The sequence below is a fragment of the Scomber scombrus genome, chromosome 16 (assembly GCF_963691925.1).
Source record: "Scomber scombrus chromosome 16, fScoSco1.1, whole genome shotgun sequence".
NCBI lineage: Eukaryota > Metazoa > Chordata > Actinopteri > Scombriformes > Scombridae > Scomber > Scomber scombrus.
The window spans coordinates 4,056,000-4,082,660 of record NC_084985.1 but is presented as its reverse complement, the minus strand read 5'-3'; the positions used below and the strand labels follow the sequence as shown (position 1 = coordinate 4,082,660).

Sequence of the window (26,661 nt, the reverse complement as noted above, 5' to 3'; positions counted from 1 at the left end):
ATCATTGTGTGGGAATCATTTGATGTGATTCTACTGAGCAGCTTTTTTACAATGCGACTCTTATTCGAATGAGAGTGCTTCAGACTAAATTAAATCTAAATTAAATAGCATTGAATAGGTATGGGTTTAACATTTGAAGTACCAATTAAACCCTAGTTGCAGAGTGCTTAGCTGAATTATACAATAGAAAGTTTGCCACTCTCGATCTTCCACCACTGGTACGAAACCTGAGCTTCCATGCAGAGCGTCGCCTCCGCTGAGGTCTTTGCATTAAGCCTGCTGTACTGTCACATTAGTCAGTTTGTGTTTTCACTCTCTCTCCACTTGAGCCTCAAAGCTTTCCACGGCATTGCAACTATTCCCCTGCAAACGTTGACCTGAGAGGGAAAGGTCTCTGAAGAAGCTGTCCTTGTCTAAACTCAGGCGGGTGTTTTAACCTCCGGGGGTGAAGACATGGCGTTGACCTCTGACTGCACCCGAGCAGAGAGAGAGAGAGAGAGAGAGAGAGAGAGAGAGAGAGAGAGAGAGAGAGAGAGAGAGAGAGAGAGAGAGAGAGAGAGAGAGAGAGAGAGAGAGAGAGAGAGAGAGAGAGAGAGAGAGAGAGAGAGAGAGAGGTTCATTTAAGGGCTGCATTCTCCATCTTTCTTATTGTCACGAGCAACATTAATCCTGTCAGTCTTTGTCATTGCTTTTACTTCGGTAAAAAATAAAGGTTTCTCTCATAAATATGCACTTTTGAAGATCAACATTTACAGACTTTTAAAAGCACTCGGCTCTCCTCGAGGGTATTACGATGCAAATAACAGCAGCTTTCTTGTCTAGCAGCCAGTTAAATTTGCATTTTAAAAAAAGAGGCAGTAGAAGATATGTGAAGACATCAAAATGCTACTTTAATTAAGTCTTACTTAGGAATAAATTAAAATGTGAATCTTTCATTTAAAATTACAACATTGCTCATAGTTCTATTGGTGATGTGTTTGTGAGATAAGCATTTTAAAATAGCCGAATCTGCATTAATATTGGCACATTAAGTCATATTCTTTAGTTTTTTATACATTATCTTCATATCAAATGGTTTTATCAGGTTATGGATACAGTCAGGGTAGAGTTAGTAAGGTTTTGTTGCACATTAAAGAATGAAAATGGATGTATTTTTAGTGGCTTTTGTCTGAGAAGTTTGAATATTTACTATTACAGTCAGACAATATGATGTTTCTGTCCTTGTTTTGCTGGTGGAGACACACTATATTCAGTTTAAAGTGCATCAAAGTGAAGCAGTTCTGTTCAAAACTAAAAGTATAAATGTCCAAACATTAAAAAACCAAAAGCCACTCAGCACACGTTGCACTTAGCGGCTCCACAGTGAAAGACTGTTGACCTGGGCAGCTCTAAACTGTAATTACATGTGAGTCCGTCAGTGTGAGAGCATCAGTAATGCCTGTCAGGTCACAATATGCCTTTTTTTCCCACTTGATTTTCATTTAACTTTTGCAGTTTTAGCAATGACAGGAATTTAGAAAAGGTTTATATTATAACCACACTGTTAATATGTGAACAAATGTATTTGGACACATTGTTCTTATTCTTTATAGTGTTTATTTATCAGGTGAATATCTCAAAAACTCATCAGCATGTTTCTGAAACTTGAGACCAAGAACAACCGATTAGCTATTAATCCAAAAATCATGCATTTAAGCAGAGATTCAGTATGTTTGCATGGTCCAGAAGTCCATTTAACTCTAAATTACAACCATAGAGTGATGTTTTACCTCTTTTCAAATGTGTAATATAATACAGAATTTAAAATAGTTTTGTAAAATTGGCCTATATAGATGAAAAATCCAAGTAATCATGCATTTTCCTCAATATGAGTGCCTTATAATGCATGCTGTATAAACCTTATATGATTTAGAAGAAACAACATTTGTAATTTTTTCATTATTTTTTACCTTTACCTTAATTTTCCAGTCTACCTGCACATTTTTAGCTGTTGTATTTCCACCAAATGAGTGATATTTACTAACTTTTCCCATTTTATCAGTGACAATATTTCTATCTATAACTAACCAATATGTGAGGATGATGTTCAACAGTGAGATGAAGTCAAATTTAAAAAAGCTGACCATGATAAACTTCAGTGACATTATCTTGGACAACAGTGTCTTGGTTAAATATGATTAAAGCAGAGAGTAAAAGCTCTGTCACATTAGTAAATGATGGACATTTCTTTCAAGCTTTTTGTTATATTACAGAAAAAGTCCAGGCTATCAGTGTAAAACAGGAATTTTGACACCCTGAAATAAATCACACAAAATTGGTCCATTAGGATCTTTTCTTAATGCCACCATATTTCATTACCCTGCTGGATTTGATTGACTGCAGTAGGCCGTAAAGTAATTATGGGATGACAGGAGGAGTGGACACATTTTCCAAAGGAATATTTCACTCAGGCGCAGGCCCGGCCGAAGATAAGACTATTTTCAATGTAATATGCATTAAAAATGTCTGTGGGGAATTTGCTGCACCACACTGGGAGCCTTCTGGAACATAAGAGTCTTAATAAATAGTCTGCAAAACTAAAACAAAAATCCTCACAAATTATAAATTAATCTCCGCTAAAAGTTCTCATAACTGAACCTTCTCACAGCTGTAAACCCTCATGATTAAAATACCTCACTACTCAACATCTCCTCAGCAAAATAGCCTAATAATAAGGTTAAGTATACTGTGCATCCTGCAGACTTTTGTCAAGACCCTCAAGTCTCAAGTATTTGAATTGTACAGATCTTGAGGGTTTTGATACTGGAAACTTATGCAGGATATGTGCACGATCTGCTGCATCATGTAGTAGCTACAGTATGACAGAGTATGGTCAGAGTGCACAGTGAAATTTACCTTTTTATACTGTATGAGCTGTTGAACCCTACTAATACAATATTTACAATAAAGGCTCAAATAAGGTGTTACAGTCCATCTTAACACAGGCTCAGACTTCAAAATTCACTATAAGAATGGAAAGTTTATTTTTAAATCAACAGTTAAATACTCAAAAACAACTAAGCAATTGGTTGAAAATTGGTTAAACATTGTCATAAACTTTAAGGAAAAGAAAGGCAAAAGCAAATGTCTTATGCAAATGTAGGATATAGAAGTTTGGTGAAGTCTGCAACAAGCTGACTTTCTGGAAGTCCACAGAAAATCTTCTTGAGGCTCTTTGTGTACTTAATGAGTTTTGGATTTGGAGAGCACTCACAGACCTCACAGACCTCCAGGGAACCCGTCAACTCTGCAAATCTACAAGTGTGGTGAAGTTTGGACATTTAGATTCAGCCTAAAAGTCTCAACAAAAAAAGTCCATTTGCAATTAAACATTTGCTTAAGTAAAAACTTGCTAAACGAGAAGTCCTCACTTGTAAACAAGATTAACTAAGTCTCTCTGAGTAAGCCTTATTTAGTCACTTAACCACCTAGAAAATCTTGTTTTTGCCGACCTCCGATGGTTTAACTTTTGACCTCGCAGGTGTACTCCAGGACCCTGTGACATCACCGCCGGGGTTCGGACTTGAAACAGAGAAACAGAAAAACGCTGCTTTTCAACCTACTTTCAATCTATTTTTTTAAGTGTAAATGTATCTTAAGTGTTGACGTCACTGGGAAGAAAAAAATGGCTGAGACTTTATTTGACTTAACAAAGGCCTCAGCACTGAAATGGCTGGTTTATAATGCAGAGAGCCAGATGGTGGCTTTCATCTAGATGTACAGACAGATATAAAGACCGCTGAGAGGACATTAAAGTGAGAGACAGACAGAGAGTGTTTTTGGTACTTTTACATCTCAGACTTGCACATTAATGCACTCTGAGGTATTTTTTTGCATGAACAGAAAATGTTTAAAATTCAAAATATGCACAAATGATTTCATGCAAGTTGATACATACAGTTTCATAGACGTTTTTTACTGGGTTTAATCACTCAATCACTCAAACGAAGGTTATTTTATCCTTTAGATCTTCTCTTTTTACTCTCCAAAGATGACAGAAGAAAGAGAAAACAACACATTGATTTCAAAAGTTTGGCAACACAATTTAAAGATTGTTTGAACACAGTTTTCTTTTCTACTTTTTGCCGATAAATCCAGTGTTTTCAATAGTTTTCAATACATTTTTTGTTTCTGGTGAATCAACTGAGAGAGGTTAATGTGCATCAAAGTGTGTCAACGCTCTCACAGCCTGTCACCGATCACCTTCATCACCATCAGTTCCCCCCAGAGTTCAGACAGACATTACTGGCCTAGAGATCAAGTTTACTGTCAGGCGAGATCACCTGACAGGGAGGGAGGGGAGGAGGAGGAGGAGGAGGGAGGCTTGACTCGTACGATGTGTTGCGTGAGGCGGAGAGGTGAGCTCAGGACCCATAAAGGAAGAAGAGGAAGAGGAGGAGCATCTTTAAGCTGCAGCGAGGGAGAGGCCACAAGGAGGGGCTGAACTTGGCTTTAGAAGCTGCACACATTGCACATCCACATGTTTTTGGCATAAAAGCAGAAACTCACAACCATTTTTTAAAGCCTTTTTAATGTGTGTGTCTCATGATTATAATTAATTCGAATTTGTAACATTTGTATGAGAAAAAATGAGCTCTGAGTCCAGTCAACACTTGTGATCTTTAAATGTGCAATGTGCATCTTAAACACTAATAATTGCAGCTTTAAATGTGAGCATAATATTTAAACTAAATGCCATCTAGACTCAACCTCAACCACTTATTTTTTGTTCATATTGGCTGCTGAATGCCTCACTCTAACCACCGGCTGCATGTCACGCACATGTTCTTCTTCTGCAGTGACACGTGTGACAACAATGGCTTGACTTTGTTGGTGTGGGGAGGGAGAGGGGGGGGAGGGGGGGGGCAAGATCCTCTGGCAGAACCAGGACCCTGCAGCCAATCCCTTATTAAATAGCATTAAATCCAACCAATCCTATTAGTCTGTCACCCTTGAGAAGAAGAGGAGAAGGATGAGGTGGGGAGGTGCGCTTGTGGTCTGCGATGGGTCGGCTGAGGGAAACATGAGCAGATAAGATGTCAAAATCCAATTGATCAGAAAAATGAGAGCAAAATAAAGAAAGATAACATCTGGGAAATCAGACAAACTGTTGAAAAGTTGGAAAATATTGTATAAGAATATTAAATTTTTAACAATAAATTTCCCCTACAGGATTTCAGACAAAAAAAGAAACCTTTATAATTTTAATAGTAATTCCAGTCTGTTTATTAGTTCCCAATATTATACATATAGTAATAACTGACATACTATTATAATGTGATGTAATGTTTCATAACCCAATTGGAAAAGCTATGCTAAAATATTAGGTTGCTTTTATCAATGTATATATTTTCTGATGTGATTTGGATTCATGTGAATTATTATACATTAATTGGAAAAGTAAAAATTCCTACTCTTAATGTTTTATAGAATATTATTTAAAGGTGGAGTTTCTTTTCAAATACATTGCAGTCCTGCTAAATATCAGCATGCACAACTAATATGTAGTTTCTTTTGTTTATAATTCATGTATTTGGTCGTGTGTGCATGTGTATCTGTCTGCAGCTAATATCACATACCACTAAAACCCATTAGCCTAATACTTTTGGTACACATGTGTGACTCTATGCTTAAGGGCCTCCTCACTCTTGTTTCCACTGGAGACAACCAATCATACCTTATTGCCATTTTACAACAATCGATGCCAAATATCAGTACCTTATGAATGGGTTATGATGTGATTTCAAATATATATTGACAAGATTCCTTATGAGCCTATTGTAAAGCTTAGATTTTCATCTTTCATGAGCAGTCCACTGCATTTTTACAATATGCTTTACAACATTGAAAAAGGCATTTCCAGCAATCAGGCTAAAAACAGGCTTATCTCATCTGTTGCAGGTCACGTTTTGGTCTTTGTCGTAGCTCAAAAACTGACATCTATAGACAAGTTTGAACTAGAATATCTGCAGATTAATTCCATACCCGATATATTATGATCTACTAAAATTAGGCACAATACAAAATAAATAAATCCCGTGTTTTTGCTGTCTTCACCACCATCTTTATTTAATGAGTTTACTCTTCTATCTGCTAAACTATGGTAGACTTGTTAAAGCACAATCCATTTTTTGCATTTATTTTAAATTACACCCCAATCAAGTAAAGAAGTAGCAAAGGAAAAGTTGGTTCAACAGCAAATAAATCAACCAGATCCAACTGTTGCCCATAAAGCATGCAACTATCAATAATCACTTAAATCATGCACATTAATAACCTGTCAGTTCTATATAGTATTTTCTTAAATGTGCATACTAAATACAATGTGACTTGGATCTAAATAATAACAGTGTACAGATCAGGATTGCATTAACTCCACAGCTGACTATAAGTCTATAGCTCTCCTTAGTTGTATCTGTAATAAAGGATCATTGCTCATCATGATGCTGTACATGAAGCTCAAGTGTGTTGCCACGTGCCTCGAGGGGAAGTATCCATGTCTCCTAAATCTCCGCTAATGTTGACTTTAAGTATCAGACAGCTGGGCCGACTGTAAGATTAAAGTCCTCGTCTGATGGCCGCACGCACACCTGGTCATTAAAAGGCTCGAGATGTTGAGTTTAAAAGAAAAAAAAGACATTTATTGTTACACAGATTGTGAAGAAACCAACATTTTACCTTATTCTTTTATTCTTGGGTCTTAAAATTGTGACACTTTGGAGGATTTTTAGGTTTTAAGTTATATTTGTTGCCATTAAAATGAAAAAAGCCAAAAGTTCAAATGTCACTGTGTACTTTTACAGATTAATATCATTCAGATCATTGCATATAAATACCAATGACACTGGAAGTACAGTGATATGTATAGTCCTCCATCCACTAGCATTGATTGAGTGCATTTTGTGGAGAAGAGGAACTTGATGGTGATTGTATTGCATTTAAACAACAAGATTAACTCAGTTACTAATGTGTTGTGCAGCCTTTTGTGTTTGGTGTCTTTGAAGATGAATATTATGCAAATCCTCATACATCATTCTTAATGTCCTCCTCTATGAAGAACATCTGGTCAGGTTAAGGCAACTACAGCTACTTAGCTTGATTTAGGGAAAGATCACAATATTGTAAGTATAGATTCTCAATTTTTCATGTCTGATCCATAGACTGTATATAAAATGGACGTAACATCTGTGACGTCACCTATTGGTTTGTGGACTGCTGCTCGGAGGCCAATAGTATCGGATCTGAGCAGCGCCATCTTGAAAATGTCAGGTGCATGCCGTGAAAAAAAAAACACAGATTCTACTTATATGGGCATCAGGAGGGGCATGAGGCGCCCTCCTGAACCTGTGAACCAATCAACCTGTCAATCACGACGTAGCCACGCCCTAATGCATACCCTGCTTTATCGTCACATATAAAATCAGGGAGGCCAAAATATCCCAAATGAACATCATACTGCATTGAAGAAGGCTTTAAACTAGCGATTGAGACCATAAACACATTTTGAAAACGTTTACTGAGGTTAGAAATCAAGTGAGAAGTTGGTGAATTCTCCATTGACTTGTATAGAGACGGAAGTCCTTTTGACACCAAAACGGTCGCCCCCTGGTGGCCTTTTGATAGAATGCAGTTTTAAGTTACTTCCGCTCCTCCTGTTCATACTGACCATTAGAAGATCCCTTCATAGTGCACTTACAATGTAAGTGATGGAGGACTAACTCCACAGTCCTCCTTCTGTGTAAAAAATGTATTATAAAGCTTCAGCTGCCCAAAGTAGTCAAATCAAGTCTTTCAAACGTATTGTCCTATTAGTGTCTAATTCACTCTTTATGTTACGATCCTTCCACTGCAGCTTAACAGGAAAACAGTCATCAATCTTTATTCATATGGCGCCAAATTACAACAAAGTCATCTCGAGGCACTTTTCACATAGAGCAGGTCTAGACTGCACTCTGTTATTGAATTTAAAGAGACCCAATATTCCCACATGAGCAAGCACTTGGTGACAGCTGGAAGAAAAAACTCCCTTTTAATGGGAAGAAACCCCAGGTAGAACCGGGCTCTAGGTGGGCGACCATCTGGCTCGACCGGTTGGGGTCCGGAGGCAAAAAGCAGTTTTTTTTTTTACTAAACAGACTGTAACTGTGGGGTATTTCCACTTTATTAGACTAGTTCAGACAGCTGATGCTACATATAAGCTGTTGATAAACTTTTAAATGCACTCTATGGTCAACACAAGACTGTAGATTTTGTCTCCATTACTTTACATTGAAAGCACATTTGGAGGGGAACTTCTAATGTGTCTCAAGTGCAGATGCCTGAGACTCAGAGGTTCGGACTTAATAGGTCCTATAGGTGTAGGTGAACTGGTGATAGGTTAGGGAGAAAAGGAGCTTAAAGAGGAGCAGCATCCTGTCTGCTCTCAAACTTTTCCTTCTTGGCTTCTCGCTTTCTGGCTGACCCAACAAACAGGTAGAGGACTCACCTGATGCTGTAACAGATGGAGAGATTTTGGACTTTTTTATGAGCTAGTTGCCACTTCATTTAGTACAGTATATTGTTTATTCTCCAATTCTGAGTGTTTCCTAACCTTATATTTCAAAACATCAAAAGTCTTGTCATGAGTGCAATGCCACAATGCTTCACTTTCTTGAAAATTACCATTAAAAGCAAAGTTTCTGTGTTTATTCTATCAGTTTAGACAGATTAGACATCACAGATTAGGCTGAATAGTGTAGTTATGTTTGAAAATCTTCAGTTTTTTATTGTATGCCAAGTTTGAAATGGTGTTTCCAAGTGAAAAATGGACAGTTTTGGATGTGCAAATGGAAAAGTTAAACCTAAAAGACTTTCTTAATATACTAATATTGTAATTAAATTAAAATATCGATAGGAATGGTTCTGAGCTTATATCAGAAAGCAATTTTCTAATACAATGAAACAACACAGCTATGAACCTCTGCGGACATTTTCCTTTGGGTCAGGATTCATCATTGCTGCACTAATGTTAAAGTGATGTGTCCCAGTATCTCTCTCCTCTGACTCTGACTCTGACTGTCTCCCCTCACTGTCTCGCCTGTGAATAGTCGATAACCACGCTGGCCGCGGGCGGACGAGTTCTGACACTGATTCATTCGGCTCCTGTGTGAGTGACTGGGCTCCACAGGTCCGCCTACGTTTATGTGAATTGCCGGGCTGTTGTGCGGACAGGCAGATTAAATGGCTGTAATCTTATTACACTGAAGCTTTGGAGACCCCTCGCCAGCCTTCCTGCCCCCATGCTGCTGTCTGCTGGCGTCACTGACCCCATAGTGTGCTGGCTCAGTGCAGACAGGAAACGCTGACCGACTGGAGGACCAATTTGATAATTGGAGATGAATTGTTTATGATGCGGATCTCTTCTTACTTACGCACTCACTTTCTCTCTCTCTCTCTGTGTCATCTATCTATACATCGACTTTACTGTATATATATCTCTAAGCCGCCACAATAATGTCTTTAAGCCTATAAAACTATGAATACAATGCTGTTTAAAGCCCTTATAGGTCCTGTGTAAAGCTCATATCACCACCTACTAAACTCTTTATATATGATGTTGATACATACAGATAAATGAGCTTCTATACCTGCTGAATCTCATTTGATACACTGCAAAATATTTAGTAATTCAACACTGCAATGGTTTATCTGTGCACTGCATGTATCTGAGTTTATACAACAGGTTTCTCAGGGAAACAATGATCACTCTGATGATGTAGAGCTCTTTAAAACTGTAAACTTCCTTTGGCATTATAGGGTAAGGGTAAGGGTTGTCCTCCAGTTTTTGTTTTGATGTTCTAATTGGTTATAAGGTCAATTATTCTTGCTTCATGTTGAAAATAACTCAGTCTGCTTCATTTGAGTCAATCAAATATCCGGTAAATGTAATTTCCCTCCGTTACGTCTCAGTCCTTGACTTGTTTTCCCTCACATCTTGTTGTTTATCGTCTAAGATCTTTTTTGCCCTCTCTGTCCTACAGGTTAGAGCACTGTGGGATCTGATGGCTGGTTAGAAGCCGAAGTTAAAGGGATTATTCTTGGCTGTCGAAAACAGGAGGTCCTGGGAGCCAGGAGGGATCATCTGGCTAGCGGCAGCCCAACACTTCTTTCCGGAGACAGCGAAAGAACCTATCAGGATACATCAGCTGAGCTCTCACGGCTTGTTAAACTGCGATGGAACCAAGAAGCCTTTTGTGATACCCGCAGGGTCGTCTTGAAGGCAAACAACTAAACATTTTGGCAGCACCCTTTATGTGCTTTTGGAATACTGCCTTGGAGTTTGTGCTTCTTGTCCTCTAAAAGGAATTCATGCTGTCTGAGGGGAGATTTTATTGGCATTTTTATTGTTGACATGCTTTACCCCAACGTCTTCCAATTGGACACAAATTTACCCCATTCATGGTGGTCGTCACAACAAAGTTAAGGCCTTGGACGATTGTCATTAGTCAAGGAATAACTTGGACACCAATCCAACATGGCCAGAGACGTCAGTCCTCTGAGCCTGATGCATTTGTTTGCAAGGCGCCAGCATTTGGGTGGCACCTCTTTGGGGTTTTTCTTCCCCTTTTTCCCCCTAAGTCCACTAATTTTCTACTACTTCCTGTCATGTGCAGCAGCAGCGGGCAGTTTGCCAGGCATAGAATATGACTATGGCATTAGCCCCAAATTTGTTTGCACTCCAATCCCCCCAGAGGCTGACCCCAGCTGCTATTCCCCACCTAGCGTGCCCCATGGACCAGCCAGTAACGGCCACACTAACGGCCACACTAACGGCCACAGTGGCACCACCCGGAGAGGCACGATGTCCGACGAGGCTAAAGCCACCATCTTGCACCTGCGTGAGAGCCTGGTGAGGCAGAAGGAGACCATCCTGGACCAGCGGGAGACCATCAGGGAGCTGACCGCCAAGCTCACCTTGTGCGAGGGCTTTGGCGGTCACCACAGTGTCGGTCATCATGGCAACCACCTCGAGAATCACCACGAAGACCACCACGACAGCCACCACGATGATCACCAGCATCACGGCAACCACCACCCACCATCATCGTCATCGCACCACGGGCCTTCGACGTTTCACAGCAACGATCATCACTACTCCCACGGCGGCAGCAGCGGCGGCGGCCACAGCAGCAGGTCGGACACCCATCACAGGAAGGTCTCGTCTCACAGCAAACACAACTCCTTCTCTCCAGAGCAGACTGGAAAGACCCTGCAAACGCTGAAGGAGAGGCTGGAGAACTTACAGGTGAGAGAAGAAGAAAGAATCACAGTTCTGTATGATCATTAGTGGGGATTAGAGGGGTTGTGCCCATTATTCAACTTGAGGGAGCACACCTCCTCTTATATATTGCTGCTGTTAAGTTCTATTTAGGTGTTATACATATTTAGTTGGCTTTAAAATGTATTGCATGAACAAAAGTAGCTTTTCTGTATGTTTTTATTATGATTTAACACAGCTGAACACCTGAAACATCTTCTACAAAACAGGGATAATTGCTCTTATATGCAATATGGTGTTAATAACTATCATTCAATTATAGTTACTGATAGGTAGTGGTTTGATCATATAGAAGCCAAAGCAAATACTTACTTTTAACAACTTGATAGGGATGAATTGGAAAAAAGAGGTACAGAATTGTATTTAAAATAGTTAATTCGACCTTAACAGCTGCTTTTACTGAAAATTAAAAGCTTAATGTTGATTTTCTCTCTCATATCAGCTACAACAGCCAGAAAAAAGGGACAGTTTTGAGTATAGGATGTGCAGCATGTAACCCGATCACCTGAAATAAATGTAACTAATTTTAAATCTAACTGACATTGAAATAATATTAAAAAACACCTACTAAGGATATGTTAATTAAGGTTAAGTCTGCTAGAAACTGGGTTGGATCCCACCAGCCCAGGTTATACTGGGTTAGTTTTACTAATAGGAAGATGTGGAAATGTGTACACAGTAGCTTTATTGTATGATTGAATGTAGAAAGAGAAGCAAAAAGTTGGATACTTACATAACAATATGAAGGAGAAGTGCTTTTTTTTAAAGCTCTAAATGAATGATGATTTATGCTGAATTCACATAATAAGGGGGATCCAGGTCATGTTTTCTGTTAACATTTATGTAATATCCAAAAGGCTTTTCTCTCTCTTAATTTTACCCTTTTACACCATTTAAATCCTGCAGGTAAAGTGAGTCACAGCAGCTTCATTTAATAAAAAAAATTATAATCTGAATCTGATTTTCTTTTAGCTATAAAGTTCTGATGGAAAGTGTAAATATCACGCAGGAGGACGTGCAGGGAGGCAGAGGCCTCACATATGTTTGATTAAACTGGGGTCATATCTTGCGTCATTAAGGGTCACAAGCTCATCCGCCAAATCAGCTGCCAGTGATGTTTGCTGCCAAAATACAGTAAGAAGGACGAGTTTCATGAAGACACAGTCGGTAACCTAGGATACTGTACGTATTCACTGCATTAAAAGCTCATTACTACATATTTTCTCAATTAAAAGTTTAGATTTTAAAAAGGTGATGTATTTTTTATAGCATTTTGGCTGTTTTAGAATGAAGCACACCAAATTTGATGTAAGTTTCATAAGTTAGGGGTGATACATTTCACATACATCCACCCAATAAGATAATATTACACTTCTGTGACTTTTGTCTCAGAGCCATGGATGTTTATGTCCTCTCTGAGTCGTTCCTGCTCTCGATCTCTCTCTCTTGAATATCAGTGGCCAAGCCTGAGCCCAAATAGGAAGCAGCTCTAAATTGATTAGCCCTCACCCCTGATCTTAAACAACCCCTGTGTCCAACCATCACATGGTAGAGTGAGGTGAGAAAAGCTTACTCAAGGGAAGGAAGGAAGGAAGGAAGGAAGGAAGGAAGGAAGGAAGAGGTGGGGGGTCTCAGAAAACTCTCAGAGACATCTCCAGATGACCACATCAGTGTTGTTATATATGCATTCATGTATTTCATTCAACCTAGTTAATACAATTGAGATTAAGTAACTTTCCCCCAAAGAAACCAGGCCGCTGATAATTACTGATAGAAAAACAGTGACAGAAAAAAATCATGATAAAAGTCTTTATTTAGCATTGGTCAGTTTAGTTTTTCTTAAGCCTATTTGTTGAAATAAATCCATCCTGTAAATGTATGATGTACATGTTCCTGTCTGGTTTATAGTATCTGAGCTGATAACATACCAAATGCAAGTTTCTGACACTTGATTTTGTCATGATAATATCAAAAATGAATGCAAAGATGTTTGGCTTCTTCAGGATTTGAATGAAACTTTTAACTTTTTTTTTTGGATCACTTAAACAGATCAAAACTTAACTACCTGCTATTGTCATCAGTTATTGTAGCCCACTAAGCATTGGTACTGTGATTTGCGGGTCAAAAGATCTCAACAACAGTTTCAACAGCATATAAATGATTGTATTTCAGTATGAAGCACACACGTTAAAAAAATCTTATATGTAATCTAAACAACTAAAAAACTCACTTCATAATATAATTATTGAACCATTTTTTTTAGCTGTATCAATCTTTTCTAATTTGTTTTAATTGCATAACACATCCAGTATGGGTTAGGGTTATCTTCTAAACTGTGCTCCAGCACCTAAAACAAGCCATATACCAACAAATTCTCCTAATGAAATGAACACGTAGCTCGTTTGTTCCATACACGTGAGAATGACCAATTGTTGCGTAACATGCCGCTTTCCAAATCATCATCTGAACTGCGTCACCTCCCCGGTCATTATTACTCAAATGTAACTATAGATCGTTTTCAAACAACACAATAGGTAACATTTACGACTTATAGTGTTGTTTTTCTTGGGAGGACTCAGGCTTTACATGTGCTTCTGCAGACTCATTGTGCTACAACATTCTCACGATGCCGGTGTCACATTGCGAGACTAAAGCCCTCGCTGCCCCCTGGCCTGTGAAAGCCTCATTATCAGTGCAGGTGGGCTCAGGCGATGCTCAGGGAAAGTGTTGCCAGAAATCCCCTTCGATCTCACTCCAAGGTGTGAGACAACACAGTAGCGGAGCCAGGATTTATCCTCCGTCACTCCCTCCTCTAACAGGATGTCTACGCCACCAGCCTCTGGCCACGAGCCGAACGGCGCTAGCCAGCCTCACCTTCAATTAGCGTCATCCTCCCTGACGAGGCTATTAATCGCGTGCGCTGGCAGGGAACAAAGCCGGATTTTCTGTTGAGGAAGGCGAGGATGAGCGAGGGAGAGGAAAGAGGAGGATGTAGAAGGGAGGGGCAAGGAGATTTGCCCCCGCAACTTTAAATGTCATACAGCAATTCTTCCTCATGCACTGAATTTAATGCGACAAACTTGTGACTCTTTTACTGATTTCTGAAGTTCAGAGCTTGTGTGATTTGAGCTCCACAGTTCATTTGTGATTGTTGTATATTCTGTTACTATTTCACTCATAGCATTTTAACCTTCAACATTCAATCTTAAATTATATATTTTTTAAACATAACCAAATGAATGACCAAGTGAAATTCCATTATTTAACTTACTGTTTTTATATTTAATTGTTTATTAAATCTTCATTGTCACACAAGAGGATAGGAGGTGTATGTAAGCTAAAAATCAAGGAAAGGAAAGTGCTAAGCTGCGTGAGAAAACAAGAAGCAGGTTATAATGTTTTTGTATTAAAAGCACTTATTGTACACAAACCTGTATCTCTGACCAGAGGGGAGGAAGTCATATTCCTTTAAGAGAGGATGGAGCAGAGTCGTTGCCTTTTGGTCTTCCATTTTATTCATGCTGTGAGAAATCCTGACATTTTGTGTGTGTGTGTGTGTGTGTGTGTGTGTGTGTGTGTGTGTGTGTGTGTGTGTGTGTGTGTGTGTGTGTGTGTGTGTGTGTGTGTGTGTGTGTGTGTGTGTGTGCGCGCGTGCGTGTGTGTGCATGTGTGTGTGTGTGTGTGTGTGTGTGTGTGTGTGTGTCTGTGCGTGTGTGTGCATGTGTGCATGTGTGTGTGTGTGTGTGTGTGTCAGCAGGCAAGGAACTCCTCCAGCTCCTACTCCAGCTCTCTGAGAGAACTCCTCCAGCGGAAGATCAACGCTCTGGAGGAGCAGCTGCATAGCTACCACAGGGATCACCATGACTATGATAACCATAATGACAATCATGGCGATCACCATGACGACCACCATGATGAACATCATGGCAGCAGCCACCATGATGACCACCATGAAAACCACCATGATGACCACCGTGGTACCGGTCACCATGGTACTGGTCACCATGGTACCGGTCACCATGGTACCGGTCACCATGGTACTGGTCACCATGGCACCAGTCACCACGGTACAGGCCACCACACCGACCATCACGACAATCACCACGGCAGCCACCATGGTGGCCACCAATACGGTCATCACAACAATCACCATAATCGCCATCATGATCACCATGTTGACCACCGCTACGACCGGCACCACGGGCACCACTACAGCGGTCACCATAGCAACTCTCACAGCAACCACCACAGTGACCACCACGATGACCACCTTGATGACCATCACGATGACCATTACAACGACCACCACGGCTACCATGATGATCACCACGGCGGTCACCATGACGACCATGATGCCCATCATCTCAGCCACAGCAACCACGACGACCACCACGATGACCACCACGACAATCACCACGGCAACGTCCACCATGACAACCACCAAAGCGGTGAGCATCTCCCACGTCGGCTGCCTTCCAGCACCAAAGAGCCGAGTACAGGAGGCACCGGACACAACAAGCTGGAAACAGTGCTCAACCAACTGCACCACGGCAACGCTGACCACGGTATACACACACACACACACACAAACTCCTTCGATACACAATGGGAATTTTTCATTCGTATTTCGTTGCTCTAGTAGCTACAACACATCAAAATCAAGCATTTTCTTATCATTACTGTACTTTTATACATCTCTGTGATTTATTGCATTGTTATCCGACAAAATGCATTATTTAATAACAATTGTAAACATATACCATAAGAAATAATGTAATAAACGTGACGCTAGTACCAACATTACAAGAGATTATTGGTGTGATATCGCACCATCTGCCCTGTGTAAACAGCCTCAAAGTGTCAAATAATGAGATGAATTTACAGGAACATATAGGAATAATCCCTGTGAAAAAAAGCACCGGCTTCATGCTGCTCTGAATGTTTGTTTCCAATAGTGTTTTTCTAAAAGCTTTTAATTTGAAGCAGTCAAGCAGGAAACGTTGGGTTTGCATGAGCAGTAACTTCACATGACGCTGGCCAATCAGAGCAGAGTGGGCTGTTGGTAGGGTGGCCTTAAAGAGACAGTAGTTAATACTACCTGTTAAGAGACAGAGGCTGAACTGAGGGGCTGCATAAAGAGCCCCTCAGAGATAAATAAAGAGGGTTTTTTTTAACTGTGAATCATGCAAAGCTACTCTTGTTGAGTCGCTGAATAAAAATATAGAGCTGGAAATGAGCATAATAGAGATTTACTGGCAAAAGTGCTTAACAAGATACGTTACAGTGTTATATGTGGGTTTACACGTCAAATGCCACTGCAGTATATTACTTCTACCTAGGTCAGATTCATCTTTATAAATTAATGGTTTGAATCTAAACTCTGCATTCCTAATCTCACCAGGAACCCAAAAGAAGCTAAAGAGTCCCAACGCTTTCATGCTCGACTTCCCCATGAGGACCAACTATATGTACGCCAGGATGAAGCGATCGGTGGTCAACGAGATCTTCGCCATGACCATCTGCCTGCGCCTGAAGTCAGGAGCAGGTCCTGGCCTCGGTACTCCCTTCTCTTACGCCGTAGCCGGACAAGCTAATGAGCTGGTGCTCATCGAATGGGGCAACAACCCCATGGAGCTACTCATCAATGACAAGGTAATGTAATGTATAACTGTTGTATTTGGTATGTTGTTTGGTTAAATGTTATGTTTCTTTGGGACAAAAATCGGATAATAAATTGAAATAAATCAATCAATTACACAAAAAAAAGTAGTGCAATATAGTCATGTACAAAAACTTAAATTGAATGTTGCATCGTGCCACAATACCTAGTATTTGTTGAAGCTTTTACAGATTAAATAATTAATGTAAAAGACGGCTCCCCTTTGTGTGGTGATCCCATTTACTGTATATAAAAATAGACACAGTGAGGTGTGAGGTCATTCATTAGTTTGCATTGGAGCTGGTTTGAAGCCCAGAGTTGCAGCTTATGGCGCTTTTCCACTACACAGTTCCAGCACGACTCGACTCGATAGTACCTGGTACCTGGTACTTTTTTAGTACCTGCTCTGCTGAGGTTCCAAGCGAGCCGAGCCGATACTAAATGTGTCATCAACAGACTGCCGGCCACTGATTGGTCAGAGAGTCGTCACTGGAAGAGTCATGAGCCGTCCCACACAAGAATCAAACCCGGCATTTTTAAATACCGGCAGCAGCGTTACAGCGATTCGGTTTCTCTTGTCTTGCTTTGTGTGTGACAGAAAGCCACATACAGCAGCAAGTCATCCAGTCATGTCCTCCATTGTTTATGTGTCACGGCAGTTTCACGGAGCCGTGCTATGACGACCCCGCCCACGTTGAGTAGGTACTTTTTCGTAATGGAAAAGGTCGTTCCTGGAACCGTGTCGAGTCGAGCCGAGTAGTGCTAGAACTGTATAGCGGAAAAGCTCCATTATAGTCAGCACCATCTTTTCCTTTTGGTGCCAGGACCTTCCAAATAAGGAGTGCAAGGTGTTGCCTTTCATGCTTTGGAAACCAGCCCAGCTACCTCGGACCCAAGCTAACACTAGTTTACTGGGAACCCCGAGCAGTGCACACCCAGCCTAATGTTAGCTGTAATAGCTAAATTACAGATATTGTAATGAAGTAACCAGAATATTGTGACAGTAGCTCGAGAACAAGGTAAATCAACACACACATAGTAGACATCAAAGCTACTATAAGGTTCTTATTGACCGAGCAATAATTTCCAAAATGATCATCAGAACACTTATTAAAAGGCATACATTTAGCGATTAAGACCATAATAACTTGTTTAAAAACTGACTGACCTAGTATTTCTATAGAAAGTTTGAATGGAAGGAAGTTGGAGCATCTAAAAAACCATTGGTAGCACTTTAAGGTATTTCCACATTGCCTTTAGCCTCAAGCCATTGTGGTTGCCACTTGGGTTCATTCCCATTTATCCTGGTGCAAGAAACATTGGTATGTCCTGTATATTAAAGATTAAAGACTTCAGGATCATTATGAAGTTCTCTCAGCTTTAGGCGACCAGTGTCCTCAGGTGCCACAGCCCAGGGTGTTACTAATATAGCAGTGCTCAGACTGAGAGGACACCATTACCTCACCAGTTGAGGTTAGGACAAACATGCACAGCAACCCTGTCTACTAGAAGTTACATTTCCACACTACAATTTCTCATTATGTTAAAAGCCTAATTTGGCTAGCATTACAAATAAAAAAAGAGGCACCGATAAAAGTTAAGGGCAAAACACAGCAGAATGAGAGGGAGAGGTTAAGGCAGAGGTGTCAAACTCATTTTCATTCAAGGGCCACATACAGCCTAATTTGATGTCATGTGGGCCGGATCATTAAAAAGATGGAAGGAAGGAGGGGAGAAAAAAAAGAAGGAAGGAACAAAAAGATGGGAGGGAAGAAAGATATGATGGACGGACAGAATGAAGGATGGAAAAAAGGGAGGAAGGACAGAAGGACATGAGAAAGAAAGTAAGGAAAGATGGAGGGAAGGATAAAAGGAACCAAGGAACAAAAGGAAGAAAGGGAGGAAGGATGGAGGGAGGAAAGGGAGGAAGGATAGGATGGAAGGACAGAAGGAAGGAAGGAGGGATGAAAAGAGGGAAGGAAGGAAGGAAAGAAGGCCGGATTTCCTTTCTCCCTCCCTCCCTCCTTCCTTCTTTCCTCCCTCCCTCCTACCTTCCTTCCTTCCTTCCTTCTTTCCTCCGTCCTTCCTTTCCTTCCTCCCTTCCTCCCTTCCTTCCTCCTTCCTTTCCTTCCTTCCTTTCTTCCTCCCTCCCGACCTCCTTTCCTTCCTTCTTCCTCCCTTCCTTCCTCCTTTCCTTCCTTCTTGCTCCCTTCCATCCTTCCTTCCTTCCTTCCTTCCTTCCGTCCTTCCTTCCTTCCTTCTTCCTCCCTTCCTTCCTCCTTTCCTTCCTTCTTCCTCCCTTCCTTCCTCCTTTCCTTCCTTCTTCCTCCCTTCCATCCATCCTTCCTTCTTCCTCCCTTCCATCCTTCCTTCCTCCCTTCCTTGTTGACTCGAGGACAACAGGAGGGTTAAATATATTCTTACTAAAAATATGCAGTGAGGAGCTTTTGATTGTTTTTGTTGCTTCACCCAGAAAAGATTGAGAGGCTCTTACTTACTTTGTAGATTTACCTTCAAACCTAATAAAATAAACTTTGAATGCCACTTGTTGAGTTAATGAGATATTAATTCCACCATCAGATCATTTAGTTAATCTATTAACCTCCTAATCATTTATTCTCTGAAAGGCTAATACCTTTTTCCCTTAAACGGAAGACAGATACTTGTCTTTTTTTCCCCTCTCTCTTGTCCCAGTGCTGCAGTGCAGTGAGCTCAACGAATCAACAAAGCTTAATTCAACAAAGTTAATCTGATTATCTTAATTGATTGGCCTAATTATTTGTAGGAGTGACATTTACCAAGAGGGATAAACTGTCATGTTTGTTTTCCGTGACTGACACACTTGGCAGTCATCAAACTTTTGATCAGTGACACAATTAAATGATCTTCAGAAGGCAGTTTAATCACAGTCTTTAATTTTATTTTCTGGAGTTTATAAGGATGAACTGTTCTCTCTCTCTCTTTTCTGCTAATCCACTTTACTCACAGCAGTGAATATGTGCCTGTAAAGCTTTCTAAAGCTGTTATCCAGCAGCAGTTTGTCATGTAAAGCTGTTTCGACAATTGGTGCAGTGATGTTGGTTACAGAGGTTTTAGTGATGTTTTTCTTTTTTTAACAATACAAGCAAAGGGGGAAATATGTTCCTCTAATGCTCATGTACAATTTAAGAGGGGACATCCCAGGATGGAGGAGTCTGTACTTATGTTGTCATGACTCCAAAATGACGTCTACAGTCCCAATGTCAGGCTTCAATTATCCTATTAATCTATCACAGGCTAAGTCTCTTGATTGATGAAGATAAGGCTTCTCTTTTGACACTATTAATAAGATCACAAAGTAATCATACATTTGCTCTTGAAAGTTTTAAAAAAGCTGAACCTTGTGCAAAAGCTTAAAAACTAGTCTACTACAGAGATTTTATGCAGATAAATGAAATTAGGTGCAAAGTTTGAACCCATTTAAAGAGACACAAGGTAAAATCTGAAGGGTTGTGACATAATTAATGGGACAATAAAGAAGAAAAGTGATGAAACTATAGACTGTATATAAGAAATGGACGTAACATCCGTGACGTCACCCATTGGTTTGTGGACTGCTGCTCGGAGGCCAATAGTATCGGATCTGGGCAGCGCCATCTTGAAAATTTCAGGTGCATGCTGGGAAAAATAAGAACAGGGATTCTACTTATATGGGCATTAGGAGGAGCATGAGGCGCCCTCCTGAACCTGTGAACCAATCAACCTGTCAATCATGACGTAGCCACGACCTAATGCATACCCTGCTTTATCGTCAAATATAAAATCAGGGAGGCCAAAATGTCCCAAATGAACATCATACTGCATTGAAGAAGGCTTTAAACTAGCGATTGAGACCATAAACACATTTTTGAAAATGTTTACTGAGGTTAGAAATCAAGTGAGAAGTTGGTGAATTCTCCATTGACTTGTATAGAGACGGAAGTCCTTTTGACACCAAAACGGTCGCCCCCTGGTGGCCTTTTGATAGAATGCAGTTTTAAGTTACTTTCGCGTTGGCATCATTTCAGAGGACCGGAGCTCCCTGCCTGGAGGAAACATAAATCTATATGCATTTTTCTCTTGCACAATACAGGATATATGATTAGCTATTAGTAGCTATAATTCTCAAAAGTTGAGTCCCACTGGAATAAAAACCTCATTCTTCTTTCTCTCTCTCTCTACTTCTGTGTTTAGGCGGTGACGTTACCAATCACTATGACGGACGGGAAGTGGCATCATGTGTGCATCACGTGGACGACGCGCGACGGAGTCTGGGAGGCCTACCAGGACGGGGTGAAGAAAGGTTCGGGTCAAAACCTGTCGCCATGGCACCCAATCAAACCAGGAGGGACCTTTATTCTGGGGCAGGAGCAGGTAAGATATATATCTACAGTGTCAGACAGACATTGTTTTGACAGATATTTGCATAGCTCAAGTGACATCAGGACTGTATGGAAACAAGGTTTATACAGTTGCATTTAAATTCAACAGGCTGGATCCAATTTGTGGCTCATCCGAGGAACATTTCCCAGTTCTGTTTAACTTTGCAGCTCGTGTGTGTCCTGCTTAGCAATTAGTCAAACATTTTCCAAAACTTATGCAACAGGAAAATTGGTTGCATAACTACAACTAAATGTGTTACCTGCAGTAGGAAAAGTAGTTTAACTTAATTGCAAACAAAAATGTGATTCTATTGTCACATAAATCCTACGTATAATGCATAAGTTATGTCAAGCAAAACAAACTCTGCATATATATATAAACATTGTGCACTTTATACCAGATTTATTGATAGCAGGATTATGACAGGAAGGCCACAGGCTGAAAAACCTCAAACCTTCTCAAACAGATAGAGAACAACTTTGCACCTTAAAATATGCCAAAGGTAAACAACTGCAGCGATACTGAGAGATACTGTATCTCCTGAGACTTCCTGGGTAAATGCTAAATGAGTTAAATGCTAAATAAATAAATAAAGATAAGATAAACAGTGGATGGTTGTGAGTTTACTGGGTAGTTGCCTATTCTGGTCAAGTCTAACTTAACCCAAATTGACCCCGTCTGTTTTGACTGTTCCTTCTTTCCTCCCTTCCTTCCTTCCATCTGTCCTTCCTCCCTCCCTCCTTCTCTCTTTCTTTCCTCCCCCCTACCTTCTTCCCTCCTTCCTTCTTTCCTCCCTCCTCTCCTTCCTTCTTCACTCTCTCCTTCCTTCCTCCTTTCCTTCCTTCCTCCCTCCTTCCTTCCTCCATCCTTCCTCCTTTCCTCCTCCCTCCTTTCCTTCCTTCCTCCCTCCTTTCCTTCCTCCCTCCTTTCTTTCATTCTTCCTTCCTTCCTCCTTTCCTTCCTTTCTCCCTCCCCTCCTTCCTCCCTCCTTTCCTTCCTTCTTCATTCATTCCTCCCTCCTTCTTTCCTCCCTCCTTCCTTCCTCCTTTCCTTCCTTATTCATTCTTCCTTCCCTCCTTCCTTCCTCCTTTCCTTCCTTCCTTTCTCCCTCCTTCCTTCCCTCCTTCCTTCTTCCTCCCCTCCTTCCCTCCTTTCCTTCCTTCCCTCCTTCCTTTCTCCCTCCTTTCCTTCCTCCTTCCTTTCCTTCATTATTCCTTCCTTCCTCCCTCCTTTCCTTCCTTCTTCCTTCCTTCCTTCCTTCCTTCCTCCTTTCCTTCCTTCCTTCCTCCCTCCTTCCTCCCTCCTTTCCTTCCTTCCATCCTCCCTCCTTTCCTTCCTTCCTTCCTCCGTCCTTTCCTTCCTTCCCTTCTTCTTTCCTTCCTCCCTCCTTCCTCCCTCCCTTCCTTCCTTGACTCGAGGACAACAGGAGGGTTAAGATAGGAAGTAAGGGCAAAAGCATGGTTGATAATGATTCCTGTATCAGTCTAAATTGATATATTATGAAGTTTTGAGTTGGCTAAACTTGGCAAAAATCTTGTTTTATAATTTCCATTCGTCAGAGTTACTATTTTAGTCATTTTTTCAATCTGGTAAGATCAAGTCGATCGTGACACAAGCTCCTCTTCTCTCCACAGGACACAATGGGAGGCCGGTTTGACGTCACTCAGTCCTTCATGGGCGAGTTATCAGATCTCCAGTTCTGGTCCAGAGTCCTGACCCCCAATGAGATCTACAGCCAGGCAACCTGCGGAGGCCACCTGGTCGGTGGACATCATGTCCTGGTCGCAGGAGTCGGTGGAGCTCCACGGCAGGCTGGCCGAGCTCCCCTTTGACCCCTGCCACTAAGGATGGATGCTGGACCCCCGCACATTGCAGCGCTGTAGCATCATCCCACATAACTGATAATATGACTGGAGAGTGGAAAGGATGTGGTATTGTCATGGATTAAAGATGGGGGGGGGGATCTTTTATTTCATCACATTGTTCTGCAGGACTTTAATAACACAAATACAGCCATGGGCAACAGCAAGAGGAAGGACCTTATTTAGCTTTTTATATATTTTCTTTCTTTTTTTTTGCCATTCCTGTCCGATCTTTCTGCCTTCTCCACCTACAACCTAACTTCCTCGCTCTGATTGCTCTCAAGCAAGTCGACTTTGAAGACTCCAAAGAGCGCAAGGGGCTTTGGATTTACCGGCTGTGTGGTCATGACTGCGGCTGCTCCGAGGGATCCAACTAAAACATAAGAGGATTTCCTTTTCTCATCAGACAGGTCCAAAGGTTGCTTGTTGCCATCAGCTCACCTGCGCTAACTTGTTTTGCTCGTTATGTGAGCATCATAAACATTACAGGAGGTTAAAAGTGGCTAAAAAGGCACAAGGATCGCTTACAGATCAAAGCCACACAGAGACCTGAGCCATGATTGTTCCTGCATGTCGTTGTCAATTTCATATTTTCATGTGGAGATAAAGTAAAATAATGTTGTTGCAGAACTTTTACAGAGAGTCAGCACAACATAATTAATCAATTTTGCACATTGAGAGTGTTTAGCTGTTTTATAATAGTATTTCATATTGAAAACTCTACAACAGACAAAATTTGCTTTTTTGGCGTCCAAAAAAAAAAAAAAAAAAAGTAATACTTGTGCAATCTCTTCTTCATAACTGTAAATATTACATTTTATCAACGCAGGATGTTTTCTGTGTCTCTCTGTGTAAGCCGATCTGTGTCCCTGATCAAATGTCAAACAGGCTTTACATAACAGCGCCACACGGCTCAATGTTACACATGACGGGCCGCGGCCAAGAGCAATGCAGGTTAACTGTCCCTCAACGTGTCACCGCCGTAATGCCCATGTCTCCTAGGCAACCGGTGGCTTACAGCAGGATTTACCTGTCGACAGTTGATCTGATCCTGCCTATTTCTGGTGCTCACACCGCCCCGACCAGCTTTAACCATATGGCAGAGACACACACACACACACACACACACACACATACACACACACACACAGACACACACATACCTGCTCAAAGGAGATGAAGACGGTGACAGATTCTTTATCGTTAACCGTTTGTCTGTAGGTGCACTTTCAAGTTTTTATAACAAAAAAAAAAGGGTTTTTGTACATGTACAGTAAATGACATCAGATAGTCTGTTTTTAATTATTTAAAGGATTTATTATGGTATTTCTCACATTGTAAATAAGTAAATAAGTACATAGCACCTTCTCAGCCCGCTCTTCTCAACCTTTTGTGTTTATTTGTAAAGCACAGATTTTGAGAGTGAGCCGTTTTCATTATTGTGTTTTATTATAACTCTATATCCCCCCCTCTGAGTTCAACTCTTTATCGGTTAGTGGGGGGAATTGGGTTGCCACGGTGACAGGATCTCTCAGCATCAGGACCGCATCATCATCATTCCGACAGTGTCGCGCTACAGCTGTAAAAAATAAATAAATAAATAAAAAAATAACTGTGAATGTTTCTTTGAATGTAATGCCAAGACGAGCAGCACTTTGAAACCATGCTCCTGTTTTCTTCTTCTTCTTCACATGATAGTGGGCCAAATGCGCGTGACGTGTGTTTTTCTTTCTATCCTACTTTTTGTTTCCTCTGTTTTTGTTACATAGACTTCGGTTCATACATAGGTTCCCTCCTTCCTTCTTTCCTCCCTCCTCTCCTTCCTTCTTCACTCTCTCCTTCCTTCCTCCTTTCCTTCCTTCCTCCCTCCTTACTTCCTCCTTTACTTCCTTCTTCCTTCTTCCCTCCTTCCCTCCTTCCCTCCTTCCTTTCCTTCATTCTTCCTTCCTTCCTCCCTCCTTCCTTCCTCCTTTCCTCCTCCCTCCTTTCCTTCCTTCTTCCTTCCTTCCTCCCTCCTTTCCTTCCTCCCTCCTTTCCTTCCTCCCTCCTTTCTTTCATTCTTCCTTCCTTCCTCCTTTCCTTCCTTTCTCCCTCCCCTCCTTCCTCCCTCCTTTCCTTCCTTCTTCATTCATTCCTCCCTCCTTCTTTCCTCCCTCCTCTCCTTCCTCCTTTCCTCCTTTCCTCCCTCCTCCCCCCCCCCCCCCCCCCCCCCCCCCCCCCCCCCCCCCCCCCCCCAAACCAACCCCACCCCCTCCTGTTCCTAACAAACTGTGTAGTCTGTTTATGTTTATATAAAAGAAAATAAGAAATACAAAAGACATGCATATCCTCGCCTTTGGTGTACATTTTAACGTTTGATAGGTTTTTTTCCGATCGTTCTTGTGTCTTTTGCTGTAAATATACAAAAGTATTACAGTGTGTTCAGTCAACAGTCCCTCCCTCATGTGTAAGCCAAAAAACTATAAACTGAATTGTTAAAACTTGAAAGAGGAAAAAAATGCACTATAAATGCTGTCAAATATTTGTAAATAAGTCAGGATTTTGAATAAAACTATATGAAATATTTTATGAAATCAAACTGGGCTACTAATTAATTTCTTTGCAGTGTGTTGTGTTGTGATGCAGCTTAAAGAGCAACTCAGTAAATTAATTTAATTATTTGTTGTTGACAACATTAAAATATAAATGAGCATTTCTCAAAGTAGCATAAAGCAATATTTAACCCTCCTGTTGTCCTCGAGTCAAGGAAGGAAGGGAGGAAGAAGGAAGGAAAGGAGGAAGGAAAGGAGGAAGGAAGGGGGGAAAAAGGAAGGAAAGGGAGGGAAGAAGGATGGAAGGAAGGAAGGAAGGAAGGAAGGAAGGAAGGAAGGAAGGAAGGAAGGAAGGAAGGAAGGAAGGAAAGGAGTAAGGAGGGAGGGAGGAAAAGAGGAAGGAAGTAAGGAGAGAAGGAAGGGAGGGAGGAAGGAAAGGAGGAAGGAAGGAAGGAAGGGAAGGAAGGAAGGAAGGAAGGAAGGAGGGAAAGAAGAAAGGAAGGAAAGGAGGGAGGAAGGAAGGAAGGGAGGAAAGGAAATAAGGAAGGAGGAAGTAAGGAAGGACCGAGTAAAGAAGAAAGGAAGGAAGGTAGGAGGCAGGGAGGAAAAAAGGAAGGAAGGAGGCAGGGAGAAAGGAAAGTGGAAGGAAGGAAGGAAGGAAGGAAGGAAGGAAGGAAGGAAGGAAGGAAGGAAGGAAAGGAGGAGGAGGAAGGAAGGAAGGAAGGAAGGAAGGAAGGAAAGGAAGGAAGGAAGGAAAGAAAGGAAGGAAGGAAGGAAGGAAGGAAGGAACAGTAAAAACAGACAGGGTCAGTTTGACCCAGGAGGACGACACAAAGGTTAACTATGAATATC

The 26,661-nt window shown here is 41.1% G+C and overlaps 1 protein-coding gene across 1 annotated transcript; it reads left to right on the top strand.

Annotated features, from left to right (window-relative positions):
* Positions 1–10,552: 10,552 nt before the first annotated feature.
* LOC133996889 (neuronal pentraxin-1-like) lies at positions 10,553–23,261 on the top strand. The gene is given in 7 exon segments (XM_062436405.1): positions 10,553–11,323; positions 15,111–15,310; positions 15,629–15,906; positions 16,749–17,008; positions 21,228–21,407; positions 23,051–23,182; positions 23,184–23,261. Coding segments are annotated over 7 exon segments (1,899 nt in total).
* Positions 23,262–26,661: the final 3,400 nt, after the last annotated feature.